Raw genomic sequence first — 14,486 nt, 5'->3', positions numbered from 1 at the left:
TTTTTTATCCCTTCAAATTTAAATTCCCTGCTGCATTTCCTCAATTTTCAATTTTGCTTTGAAGACAAAAGACAATACTTCATTGATGCGTCACACCCTAAAGTAATGAGAACATATCTGCATCACCAGCTTCAGCTCAAGAGAGTAGTTTGTATGCCACTACGTATACGATAATGTTCTTTACTTCCAAGCACACTATCACAGACATATCACACTGTTTAGATTTTGCTCCTCCATCAAAAATTCAGCATGAGATTTTAGGGAGCACTGAAAACATCAAAGCCATTGCTGATCTTCACAGAGATGAATTTCACCTCTGTCCTCCTTTCTAATAACACAAGAGTTTACCCTGTCATTCAGTAAAATCACAGAGAGAAAACTTGTGAGAAGGGCTACCATTTCTTGTATGCCTGTGCAGCATGCTAGCATTGGGTGGAACTGCCCTCCTCTTTCTGCTTCCTGCTGCTGTTATTATTTTTCATTATTCAAAAGTTCTTCATTATTCAAAGTCTGTTGCCTGGTTTAGTTTGAGTTCCTAGACTTCTGGTCTCCAAAGGATGACACCTTCCACAAAGATGCCAATGATGGTATTTAGTTTCCTGTTCTGGCTAAGGTATATCTTTGCCATTATGTGTAGCTTTAGGTGTAGCGAGGTGCTTTGTCACCTGATTATGAAGTTTTGCAACTTCTGCACAAGTTTGTTATTTCAGTGTCTTTCAAAACCTTTTATTTAGTCAGGTCATATGAAGTTCTTGGTAATGAATTTCCTTTGGAAATCCACCTAATGGATCAGAGCAGTATTGGTCCCCCAGCCAAGAAGTGGATAGTCTTCATAGCTGGAGAATACAGGTAATTTTGCAATTTTACGATTTTCTTATAATATGAAAGGTGGCTGCACATCGAGTACTGTGTCCAGTTTGGGGCCCCTCACTGCAAGAAAGACATTGAGGCCCTGGAGCGTGTTCAGAGGAGGGTGACGAAGCTGGTGAGGGGTCTGGAGCACAGGGCTTATGAGGAGCGGCTGAGGGAGCTGGGATTTTTCCATCTGGAGAAGAGGAGGCTCAGGGGAGACCTCATCACTCTCTATAACTACCTGAAGGGAGGTTGTAGTGAGCTGGGGGTTGGCCTCTTCTCTCTTGTAACTAGTGACAGGACGAGGGGGAATGGCCTCAAGTTGTGCCAGGGGAGATTTAGGCTGGACATTAGGAAACACTACTTTTCTGAAAGAGTGGTCAGGCGCTGGAATGGGCTGCCCAGGGAGGTGGTTGAGTCACCGTCCCTGGAGGTGTTCAAAAAACATTTAGATACAGCGTTGAGAGACGTGGTTTAGTGGGGTTATTGGTGGTAGGTGGATGGTTGGACTGGATGATCTTGTAGGTCTTTTCTAACCTAGCTAATTCTATGATTCTATGATTCTATGATTCTATGAAAGCAAAACGAGATGAAGGTAGCAGGGACTAAGTTCAAAAAGAACCAGCTGGTATAGATGGTGGTAGTCAAATGCATCCGAAGGAGAGTATAGAATTTTATGGAAATTAAATTCATTGACAATTAAGTATTATATAGAAACCACATTTGGTTTCTGAGTCAAAACAGGTGGAAGAACATCAGGGGGAAGAATTATATATGCCAGATCTGGACTTATTCTTGCCTGGGTATGCAACACAGAAGCAATCTTGGAGATAGTCCCTGGACTACACAGATCTGACCCAATGCAACTTCTCCTAAGGCCTTTTAAAGATATAATAAATTAAAGCACATTCTTGCATATCTCTCCAAGAGAGTCCTATAAATCTTACCAGGTAGCTGCTAACACCTTTAAAAGTCTGACTCAGGGATACTTTCCTCTCAGTAAACATGAGAGATAAGTATGATGAGCTAGAATGTAGTCAGAATGCATGAAGTTTAGAAATCAAAAGATTGTTCCTCATCACACAGTTGTGTGGTACAGTCACAGATGTTATGTTAAAGACATCTGAAGTTAAAAACAGGTTTGTGGTGGGTTATTTACATGGCAATTGAATACACTGCAATATAACAGGTCTGTTTTAAAAAGTACAAAGCGACCTACCGGAGGAGCAAATGGTACTTAGTGATGGTATATTTGCATTTATCTAGCTAAATATGGCAGCTGCTTGTTAAGCACGTAACATTTTGCCCTCTTGCTCCAACTTTAATTTCTGTTATTATCATCAGTCTGGAAATTCTTATTTTAATACATGCAAAGAACTCAACATGGCTGCTTTTATCTCCTGAGACAAAACATTTATCTTGGCGTGGTTATTACATAGTTCGTTACAATTACGCTGTGAAGAGAACAATTGTCCTCAGTTTACTTAGGACAGAGCCGCTTTCAAGGCATCAGCCGCAGACAGTGCAGTGGGAAACTTGAACTATTGAAGGGGAAGTTCAGAAGTGACACAGTATTGATGTGGATGCACAGAAGAAAAACACGGCCAGGTTAGTGAGCCCCCAGGGGTTCAACTTTGTAGGACACGATCCCTACATAGCACAAAGTCAGACTAAAAGTTCCCATACCACTTTCTACACTGCACGAGGAAACAGTCAAAGCCAAGTTGTGCTGGAGTGGGCAGTGTGAATGCAGACACAATCTGTGGATTCCTGTGACTGTGATCCAAGCACAGAAATCTCCAGGACAGGAGGGATGCTGCAAAACAGCTGTGGGAAGGGGCTCAGCAACTGACAGGAGGATATTGATATAGACTGGGTTTCAGTATTACTTAAAGGTAGCGCTACCATAAAATTGTTCAACATTGCTTGCTGTTTGACTGCAGTTATAACAAATATATCAGTGAAGCATCCCATTCTCAGTGCTACTTTCTATGGCATTGTAGAGATTCGTCCCTTGTTGGAATATAAAGTTAGCAACATCTCTTAGGCTCACATCAGGAAAACAGTCTGCACAGCTCAGCTGTCTGAATGTCCAAGGACAATGCCTGTTCTCTGCCCATGCTGCAAGGAGAGTGACCATAAATGCACCCTTCCAATCTATTTATCTGTATTAATATTTCATTGTGAGATTTCTCACCACGTTGTCTTTTACAGCTGATTTGCTTTAAATAACTAAGGCTTATCTTCAGAAGCTTTCCTCCAGCAACACACAGCCTTAAGCCTTTCCCTAATCTTCCCAGACACAGCTGCTGAGCAGACTTTCCCATGTCAGCCATGTGATACTTGAGAAGCTAAAATTTAAAGTGGCAGTATTCCTTACTTAGTAAAAATACCATTCCCAGATGAAAACTGAAGTCTCTGTATGCTTTCAGTACAACTATTTGTTTCTAAAGCAAGCTGTCACGTCTTGACTGACCTCCTGGTCAGTCTGCATCCAGCAAGAGAATTACCTAAATCAAAATGAGTTAAAACAGCTTTATTTCTGAAAAATAGATGTGTGTCAGGCCATTGTCTTTGCAGTCTTGGAGAACAGTAATATATAGGATATATCTTCAGGAACAAAGTTGAACATATTCTGATGCTCAAAGAGACGGATGAACATAAGATACCTTTAAAAAGAAATGTTGCCAATGAGCCTGGAACTGCTCTATGAAACATCTGTACCAGACATACAATGGTAACCATAAAGAATACGAAGAGGACAGCAACACTTGTTTCATATGCAAATTGTTATATGCATATGGAAATTTAAAAAAAAAAAAGTGGCTGACAATAAATTCAGCTAAAGGAATGAGGTGCGGATAAGTGACAGATCTTGCTTGCAACGTCTTGGCATCAGAGTTGTTTCCAGCACACTGCTGCTTCATTCTGCATGGCAGGTAATGTGGACACGTGTATGGGAACTGCTGAGTCACAGCCTGAACCACTGATTGAGCACCTGGAGGAAAGACCCAGTCAGCCCTGGGAGCACAGGTGAAGGCAATTCACTGTGTGACCAGAAGGGCTGGAGCCACGTTCAACCCCTCTTAGGCCTCATTGAAGGGCTGACTGCTACTGAGGAAGGATTACTTTCTGGAGATCTTTCCTGGTGGAAGCTTTTCCCTGTGAGCCCAGAATCTTCTGATACAGGTGAGTGATCTACTTCCCTTCCTTTGTAGCACCTTGCTATCAAACTGGTCCTTCCACCTCTTCTGTAGCACCTTTTCCATTGTGTTGGTCTTTCCAATCACTACAACACTTGTCAGATTTTTCTGCTGGTCCTTTCGATTACAGTTTTCCTTGTACCCCTAGTACACCTAGGGTGTACTAGTTGCACTAGGTGCACCTAGCTGCAGCTGCTAGGTGGCTGAAATCCAGTATGTGTACTGGAACACTACCATGGCTTGGATTATCTTTTTATAAATTAAGACTATGTGAGTAGAAAATCTTTTTATTTTCAGTGGCATTGTGACCTTGAACTGGCTTAGAATGTCTCCGCATGAATGCTAGTGTTGGTGCAAGGAAACTATGAAGACCATGAGGTTTGGTGCAGGTTTATAATATGCTGGGACGCTGGTTTCATTTGCTGTTGAGCTGCATGGGACTACACATGTACTCATACGTGTGTCCAGCTGAGCCAGTTCAAGCAGCTAAACTAGAAAGAAACTAACCCTGTAAAAAGGTCTTTATTCTGCTGTGTTAGTTAAAATAAATAAATAAATGAAAAGACTAATGATGGTTTTCTGGTTGTTTAGCTCCTCAAGCTGCCCCATCAGAAGGTAGAGAGAATGTGTCTGAAGGAATGCAAATGGCTGGAAGGGTCAAGACAGCCTCTTTGAGCAGCAGTTAGTGTTTAGGTAGTTTTACTGTAATACAACTCTGCCCTCTGAAAGAACTTGATGCAGAGTGTCTGAGATAACTCACAGCTGTGATTCAGACCTCAGTCCTTACCAGGTGCAGCAGCCCTGTTCTTCCTTCACGAATGTCTATTCTCTCAGTCATGGTTTCACTTTCAGAGTGACTCAAAATATTACGTCCTCCCTCCTGAAACATGACCTACCTGCAGGCAGAGCACACTGGCAGGCTGCAGGGGCAGCAGGTTTGTGTGCTTCTCCAACCACCTGAGGAAGGAATTTCTCTCCTTTTCTGCCACAGGACGGAGTCAGGACCTTGTCACCCAGCCCTGGTCTTCCTTAAAATGGGGTTGAGGAGGAACAACAGCCTCCCTGTCCGCTGAGGGGAATGACAGAAACTTTCCAACAAGTCCCCTGGTGTGCAAGCAGGGCTTCACACCTTGAGTCACCTACTCACTGCCACCCCCCCTGACTACCACAGCACTGCAAACATTATCAGCACTTGAACTGCTGAAACAACCTCCCTCTGAGATCTGAAAAGGTCACTGGAATGTGCAGTGAGGTAAACAGACTGAAAAGTAATCAAGGGCAAAAGAATTCAGTTTTGTTCCAAAACAGTCTAACATCACTGCAAGCTGCAATGTTTGGGATCATTACAGGACATTATGGCACTTTTATTAGAGCTTTTGGGAGTTACTAAAAAGTGGGAGTGAATCCTGTTTGCATAGCTTGTTACCTTATGAAGTTAGGAAGCTCAGTCCTGTCTGCCTTTGAGCATATGAAATCAAAGTAAGAGAGACATTTTAACAACATGGAAAAACTAGCATTTGGCTCATCACAGAGTCACTAACAATAAATGCACAATTCGTGTTGCGTTTGAATTTTGGCAAAAGTGAAGCTTCATCTGTATGTTATTGGAAAGATCATGATCAACTGCCAGAACACTGGTATTGAAGAGCATCGCTCTGCAGCCACACCAAACTGTCACAGCACAGCTTACACCAGCAAGTCCTTACAGAATCTGGAGCTGTGGGTACCTGGAGGTGCCACTGTACCAGCAGAGCATCTGCACCTTTCTTTCACCTACACAGGCAGATATTCCTGTTCCTAAATCCCCTGAAAACCAGTACAGGCAGGATTTTCTAACTCCCAGTAACAATGAGTTCACATTACAGCTAGGCATTTGTGGATGCTCAGCTTGAGAAGTTGACCAAGAGTGAATGTGTCCATTTGTATCTAAATACCTGGCAGTGCTTTCTCAGAGTGGTTTCCTACCCAACCCTAATACCAAAGGGCTGCAAGAACAGGTTGGGTCGGGGAGTTCCCCCCAGGTTTCTGGTTCTGCTTTCCAGAGTGCAAGCCCTACAGAAGGAGGTGAGATGATGGGCAACTGTGTGGTCCAGAAAGGAAGGCACTTTCCTTCTGTGTCTCAGTCACTGCTACAAAGAGCACATCTGCATTTTGCATGGAATATAGATAAATGCATTTACAAATTCTGAGTACAAATACAAGCTTGATTGTCCTAAATTAAGTCCACAGTCAATTTCCTCCTTGCTTCGAAATGCTGTGTCCTTTTGCTTTCCATCTGATCTCTCTCTTTTTCTGCCTCCCCTGTCTGCTATTGGCCATTCTTCTGTTCCTTGACCTGTATTACTGTTACTTTCTCCTACATAAATCTGCTGGAAAAAGGGAGGAACCCAGCTTGAATAACCTTCCATGTTCTCTATGAATCACCAGTAGTAGCTTTGCAAACCATCAGAACCTAATTGTGCCAGTCAGTTATTTCCTCCACAGTAATGTTATCGGCTCAGTACTCCACTTTGTAGTATACTGTTTTATTGGCATGTAATTTGCAATAGTTACCTTATTACCACGGTATTTTCCACACTAAAACCCATTAATTTGTGTATAAATGGAGTTTGGTCATACCAAGAGATGGGTGTGCGGGTGTTTTGGTTTTCCACACGAGGGTGCTGTCCACACTGATACAGACACATTTGAGTTTTCTGGCACATCATAACCAAAGAGATGGTAGGCAAACTGACCATCGGGTCTGGTCAGAGCCTTAGGTGGATGTGTTGAACAGAATTTCAGAGGGTGACTCACTTTAAGGCTGTAACTAGAGGATTTTTCAGACATCTGCACACAGTATTGTCCAGTCCACACTGGGCAGTTGATGGATGATTACGTTTGTTTTTCACTCACAGATGTATAGTAATTAAAATAATAACCTGGAATGAGTTCAGCAGCCTATGTTCTAAAGTTATTTTTAAGTACCTCAAGCCCTAATTGTTTCATGAAACAACTCGAAGACGCCTGATATTTAGAGACGGTGCATGCTTCCTTGCATTAGACCCCTCTGGATGCCTCAATGTACATCCCCTAAAAGAAATGATACCTTTTAAGGCTTTAAGGGAGCACACTCTTCCATCGGAATGAGAGGCGCTCATAGCCACAGTTCAAAGCTCATCATAATTTATAAAAATGGCAAGACATGCACAGGTCATGTCCCTGTACACGAGGTCAGGGATCCTCACCGGGCCTTTGTGTGCTTTGCTGTGTGGAAATTTTCAGGTTTGTGATGTGCTTTGCTGCTGCTGTGCTTGTTACTTTGGTGATTACATAGAAACTGCTGCTCCTGAGTGGTATGACTCATATTACACCTCTGTAACTGAGAAAGTCACAGCTAACTGAGGGGAAGAGGGGGAGGGGTGGTTGTGGGGGGAAACAGTCTGTGCAAAGCCCCTTCCTTCACTCCAGTGGTTTTTAGATGCTTTTGTTTCAACCCCTGCACACACTGAAATGAGCAGATTTATGCTCTTGGAAGGCCCAGTCCATATCCGTTGAAAGTCAGTGGGAGTTTTTCACTGACGTCAGTGGGCTTTGGATCAGATCCAGAGAAGTTGGATTTATAAATACAGGCACTGCAGGCCAAGCACTGTATTAAACTGGTTTTGGTGATGCTGTACAACCAGCTACAGGAATACTAATGCATGTAGGAGCATTGGGGTTCCACCAAGGGAATATGATACAGCCAAAGATTCCTAACATTACTACAACTTTTGAGCTAGACTCTTGGTGTAAATATTCACCAATTTATTTGTCCAGATGCTAAAGCATTAATGGCAAACCAGCTACTGCAGCAGAAACTATTTTCAAGCCATCAGTCTGCTACAAGCTTGATTGTATATTGCCTGACTGGAACTGAGCATGTGAAATACAGTGTGTAAGAGAGAAAACTGTAAGAAGTGACTATATTTGTTTTCAAATTGTTAACATTTCTATCAAGGCAGGTATTTATAACTATGCTTATCATATCCATCCTGGCTACAGCTTTAGAAAAGCCTGGAAATAACGAGCTGATGGAAAGCCTTTTAGTAAGATGAGAGAACAGTCTTAAGTGCTCCAAGAATGCATTATAGCAGACTGGCAAACAATAATAGTACACATGATCTGTACTCCCAAGACTTGAAAGCAAGAATGATGGGGTGGAATTTTTTTTGGCTTATGTAATGCAGGAAGACAGAATAGATGATCCTTGCTTTTTTTTGTTTTGCTTTTTTTTTTTCCTGGCCTTAAAATCTACACAGCTGTACTGCAGTGATTCCAAAGCTGTAGTCTACTGTCTTACCATTTCCTCTTTGTTTTGACTTGCCCCACCAAAAAGCTGAAATAACCTGTTGTACCCAAACCATTGGTTCTGCACATCAAGGGCAGTTGCAGTTTGCTGGGGGACTTTATTCCTCCTCCTTTTTTTCTGCATTTACAAAGAAAATACTGGGCTCAACTAACCATGCTCACTGTAGGCAAGATCAGGAAGCAGGAGTGTCAGGATGAAGATTCAAACTACACCTTCATTTTTTTCATTCACACTTGTGAAAACTGCATATAAAGTAACAGCCTAATTCATTAGCATTATATTCTCACTTTGTCAGCAATATATGGCACCATGCAAACAGCAGTACTGTCATACAGTGACAGGGAATATAAAGTCTTTAGTGTCTTTGTTCTGGTGGTACGCCACTCTGTTATTAGGGCTGCCGTGGCATATACGCCATTCTATACATGTCCTAGCACAATTGTCCCTTCTGGCTGACTCCTGCTTCTCTTATTAGGAGGAACTTCTTCTCGGAAAGAGGGGTCAGGCATTGGAACAGGCTGCCAGGGAGGTGATGGAGTCACTACCTGGAAGGTGTTCAAGAAAAGGCACTTAGGGACAATTAGGCTTTAGTGGGCATGGTGGTGATGGGTTGACAGCTGGAGTAGATGATCCGAGTGATCTTTTGCAACCTTAATGGTTCTGTGATATCCATTTGATTCTTCCTGGAGATATTAATGCACTCTGGGGTAAGGCAAAACAGGCCGCATTCTCCATTAACATCATAACCCACATGGGCCTTCCTATAACAGCCCTGTCACCTCCTCAGTGCACCACTCCTGGCAAGGCTCAGACTCCAGGGTCATCAGAACCAGCCTGTCCTCACTTGCCAGTGCCCCTAAACCCTCTTTGTAAAATCACAGAGTGGTTCTGGTTGGAAGGGATCTCACAGCCCCCCCAATCTCACCTCTGCTGTGGGCTGGGTGCCCACCCGCTCAGGCTGCCCAGGGCCCATCCATGCCCTGGGGTACCTCCAGGGACGGGGCACCCACAGCTCTGAGCAGTGCCAGGGCCTCACCACCCTCTGAGTGAAGAACTTCCTCCTTACATCCGACCTAAATCTCCCCTCTTTTAGTTCAAAAACCATTCTCCCTTGTCCTGTCACTCTCAGACGGTGTAAAAAGTAGCTCTCTCTCCTGCTCCTACGCTCCGTTTAGGCACAAGGAGGCCGCAGCGAGCTCTCCCCCTTTTCCAGAGGCCACCAAAGCCCTCCAGACTAAAGCAGACCCCTCCTGAGCCCCGGGGTCCTTCCGGCCGCGCGGGAAGCAGGGCCCGGCCTGGCTCCGCCCCGCGGACACCGCCTCCTCCTCACGCCCGGGGCGCGCACAGCCCGGACGCCGAGCGGATCTCCGGGGAGACCGGGTCGGCGCCGCCCCGGGGGACGGAGGGGTCCGGGGCAGCGGCCGGGGAAGGCGGAGGTGAGGGACCTGGGAGAGCGTGTGAGCGCTGGCGGGGACGGAGCGGGGCAGCGCGGGGAGGCGGCGGGCTGGGGGCTGCGCGGAGACATCGAGGTCAGGGAGCGGAGGGGCGGGGGCTGTGTGGGGGTGGGAGGCGGTGCCCGCGGAGGGGCTGCGAGAATGCCGTGGGTGCGCGGGGTCCCGCCGGGCTGTTGTGTGGAGCAGCCCGGCGGATCCGCGTCCCACCTGCTGCCGCGGGATGGAGCGGTGCTGGCCGGCCTGGGTGGTGGTCGGGAGGAAAAGGGCCATCCCTCACGCCGCTCTTCTGTAAAGGGAGTTTTCTGCGCTTCTGATAGAGCACAGCGAGGTAGAAGGAGATCAGTACAGAAGGAAGGGGTGACATCGAGCTGCGTTTGTGAGGGAGGTCGGAGCAGCGGTCCGAACGGTTCTGCTGCAGAAGCCCTTCGGGTGGGCGTCTGTGGTGCTGCGCTCCGAGCACTTTGCGTGGAAGAATGATGAAATTAAAGAACCGCTTTTTCTTGCTAGCAGTGACAGCTGCTCCTGGAAAAGAGGAATTGCTATAGTGCAGTTTCCACTTCTGGAATCATTTGAAGTGATCGATTTTAGGAAGCACTGGCTTTTGAATGAGAAAAAAGTTAGGTGTCAGAGCATGAGGTGAATGTTTCCAGATTGGATATTGATGAATAATATGAATCTAGACTTCTGAATTTTAGCTAGCGAGGTTTGAAAATGTTTGCTGACTTACACCGTTAATCTGCAACTAAAGGTAAAATGTTCTCATTTTGCAAGTTTATGGTGAAGTTCTATTTGTAAGTTTTGCAAAAGTCAGATTGGAGATTTGTTTAAGGGGACAAATGTGGCGACTTCAGTCCTCCAGAGGAGCCAGTCTCCCTTCTGACTGACCAGGGACAACTGCAAGATGCGAAAATGTGCTGATGACTCATCTGCCTACAAGCTCAGGTTTATTGAGGTATTCAGGAGAGTTACAGAGACTTGCAATCACAGAGGAGCCTTTTCCCCATTTCTGCTAAAAAAAAAAAAATAGCTTTTATGTTGTTAATCCAAGGCTGTATGCTGGAAGATTACAGACAGAACAGGCGGTCAGATGCTCATGCCAGTGAAGAAGCTGACAAAAGTGAGCTATGCATCTATTAAGCCAGAATGTCTCACTGTCTAGAATCTAGACTACTTACTGAGGAATACCTGTTCTGGGTTATTAACTGTTAGAAACTGGTGAAATTTGTACGAAATATTAATTTTATTAATCTAATTCCCTTCATGTGTTGGAATTGAGGAGATAGAAGAGAGAGATTTCTCTGCTTGATAGCTGTTTCCAGGCAGGAAGGAGGGCAAATATATACAGTGAAAAATGATTACTATATTATTATTCCATTATAGTCCACCTAAGCTCACAGAAACTTATTTTTGTAGTCTGGCAGTCCAGTAATTCAGAGGGACTCAGCTTCTCTGTTTATATCAGTCAAAAATAAGGTTCCTGCTACAAACTCCACCGACTGTGACTGAGGAACAATCGCTGTATTTTAGCTCTAACCAAAGTAAAAAATGCTTCTTCTAGGTGGGTGCCCTTTCCCCTCGTTCTTGGAGAGTCTCTAAGGAGACCCTAATCCATGAAGAAATAAAGACGAATCTAACCTATCCACTCTTTCCTCCCGAATTTGCCTGGGGACGCTCACTAACGTGTCTGAAATGAGAAGCTCAGTGTCTGTGTCCTTGTGCAGACATCACCAGAGACTTAACATTTCAGTTTTAACATTCGCTTTTCTTGCAGAAATAGAGCTGAGGAAAGAATCTGTTTAAAACTCCCTCCTCCTCAACTTGAGGAAGTTCTTTTTCTCCTCATGAGGTGACCAACTTGATGGAAGGCATTTTTATTCTGGTTCTGAAGGTTACTTGTGGTTTTCTGACATCTTTTTGAATGCAGAACTTAAATAGCATTTGATCCGAAGGAGAGAGCAAGTTCTGAAGAGTCAATATCACAACAAAATCCAGGCTTTTATAGACCTGGTGCCATCCAATAAACACGGGTCTTACTTTACCAATCATTCCTGCAACTGAGAACTCTTCTGAAATACAGCTGATTTGGATTTTTGATTATATTCATGAGCCCAAATGGGTTCAAGAGAGAAAAAGGTGTCAGGAGGGAACATCTGATAGCTTTCTGTCCTTTGAGATAGATATTCCTGTTGTTTCAACTTGAATTGTTTTTGTGTTCATGGACTCACAAATGGTTTGAGTTGGAAGGGACCTTTACTGATCATCTAGTCAATTACCCTGCCATGGCATCTTTCACTAGATCAGGTTGCCCACGGCCATGTCCAACCTGGCATTGAGCACTTAGAAAATGTTGATCCACAGCTTCTTTGGACAACTTGTTTCAGTGCCTCACCACACTCATAATGAACAACTTCTTACTTGTATCTAATCTAGATCTACCTCTTTCATTTTAAAACCATTACCCATTCTCCTGTTGCTGCCTGCCTTTGTAAAAAGTTGCTGTTGGCATTCTGGGCTGCAAGTGCACACTGCTGCCTCGTGTCTGGCTTTTCATCTACTGGGACTGTGAAGTCCTTCTTCAGAGGGCCTCTCTCAATCCATCCATCCCCAAGTCTGCTGACGTTTGAGATTGCCCCAACCCAGGTGCAGCATCTTGCACTTGGTGTCGTTGAACTTTATGAGGTTCATGTGAACCCACTTCTTAAGCCTGTCAAATTCCCACTGGGTGGCATCCCTTCTGTCCATTATGTCATATCATATGTTGCTGAGGGTGTGCTCGCTCCCACTTCTGTGTTGTTAATGAAGATATTAAACAGCACCAGTCCCTTTTGGGACCCCTATGGGACATCGCTTATCTCTGATCTGCATCCAGATATCGAGCCGTTGACCACAACTCTCTGACTGTGGCCATCCAGCCAATTCCTTATCCACTGAGCAGTCCACTCTTCAAATCTCTCTCTCTCTAATTCAGAGACAAGGATGTTGTGTGAGATTGTGTCAAAGGCCTAATAGAACTCCAGGCAGATGACATTTGTCGCTCTTCCCTTGTCCACTGATGCATTTTCTCCATCATAGAAGGCCGCCAAAGTGGTCAGACATGATTTGCCCTTGATGAAGCCCTGCTGGCTGTCTCAAGCCACCTCCATTGCCTTCCACGTGCCTTAACATAGCTTCGAGGAGGGTCTGTTCCATGATCTTCCCAGGCACAGAGGTGAGGCTGACTGTTCTGTAATTCCTGGGATCTTCCCTTCTACCATTTTTTAAATGGGAGTGATTTTTTCCTTTTTCCAGTCACTGGAGCTTCACCTGTCAGCCATGACTGATCCACGTATTCATCCACAATATCATAGATTTGGGAGCACTTGTAATATGTAAAGGAAGACCTGAAAATAAATTTCTATCTGTAGCAGGATATTTTGACAGCTCTTCTTGCTGTACAGATGGGGAATTTCATTCTTTTCTACATACAGCTCCATTGGTGTTCATAACAGGACATTAACAGATGCCTTCAAGAGAGATCAAAGGGCATTTTGTTGGCTAAATAGCCAGTAAAAGTCTGAGCATTATCTGAAGGTTTCTGAGAACATTCTGAATCCTCAGGCGCCAAGTTTTTAGTAGCATTATGTAGCAAGTATAAGTAAAGACAGTCAGCAATGCTAGAGCAGAAGTCTAAATATCTAGGAACTTGAAAACCGAAGTGAATGTTAGTGCATCAGTCCTCAAACAAATTTTACCTGAATCTACATTTGAAAATCACTTTTTAGAATGCGCAAAAAGGAGTAAACCACATCCATGTCATAATTCCAACTGTGGTTAATAGCTGTTCTCCTAGATGCAGATGTCGAACTGAGATTTACCTCAAGGCAGCAGTTTAAAGCTAAAGAAGGTGAAGATGCATTCTTAATTCCTTTAAGAAATGTATAATTTTTCTTACTAATTCTATTTCTTCCTGAAACAGAATTATGATCAAGCTAGGACATATCAGCCAGTAACTACTTTGTTAATTGCTCATACTGTTTTCTCTTTTTGTTTCTAATTGTTTACAAAGCTTTGGAAAAACTGAGTTCAGAAAAACTTCTGCACAGTGAAGAATACACCTGTTTTTGTATGTTTGATGGTGAAAAGTTCTTATAAAAACAAAATATTATGTGAAGACAAGAAAACTAGCAATGTTTTCTAAATTTTTATTCTACATTAAAACACCAATTTCTGAAGTACTCTAATATCTTGCAATATCAAATGCTCTAATATCCATGCAAACCTTTTTGAGATAAATTTGCTTTCTAGCTCTTAGATTTAGACAAGTTCTTCATCTTCTCTCTCAAAAGCAGCTAGGATGCTGTCATGTACTGTACATGTTTCTTTCAGGTCAAAGATGAGTAAACAAAAGTTTTATCAGCTTCCCACTCACCTCTATTCAAAGTCTGGGAGAAATACAGAGTGTTCCATGTGATGTGAAGCTGAAGATCCTTGCAAGTTAGTTGAATTTACTTTGAGCCATGTATATAAAATACTTAGGTGCAACTCCTTTTTTTTTTTTTTCAGATTCCTTTTCCAGAGGTCAATAAGGACTTGATGACATGAATCTGGAAATTACCAGGTATGGTGTAGCAGTTGGAGATTTGGAGTTCAAGGGAGGTGTTTTCTGCA

The 14,486-nt window shown here is 43.7% G+C and overlaps 1 protein-coding gene across 6 annotated transcripts in view; it reads left to right on the top strand.

The window, feature by feature from the left end:
- Window positions 3,842–14,486, top strand: part of LOC110388988 (ceramide synthase 4-like) — a 61,597-nt gene continuing 50,952 nt past the window's right edge. The window contains exons 1-2 of one of the 6 annotated variants that reach the window (XM_021378846.1): window positions 3,842–4,041; window positions 14,382–14,436. In XM_021378846.1, the coding sequence (XP_021234521.1) occupies window positions 14,417–14,436 (20 nt within the window). In that variant the 5' untranslated portion in view covers window positions 3,842–4,041; window positions 14,382–14,416. Of the gene's footprint in view, window positions 4,042–9,665; window positions 9,822–14,381; window positions 14,437–14,486 lie in introns of those variants that run through there. The other 5 variants (XM_021378841.1, XM_021378845.1, XM_021378840.1 and 2 more) reach the window with 5 other exon arrangements.

Source organism: Numida meleagris, chromosome 27 (assembly GCF_002078875.1).
Source record: "Numida meleagris isolate 19003 breed g44 Domestic line chromosome 27, NumMel1.0, whole genome shotgun sequence".
NCBI lineage: Eukaryota > Metazoa > Chordata > Aves > Galliformes > Numididae > Numida > Numida meleagris.
The sequence above is the reverse complement of the archived record's forward strand: the minus strand, read 5'-3'. Positions and strand labels throughout refer to the sequence as shown.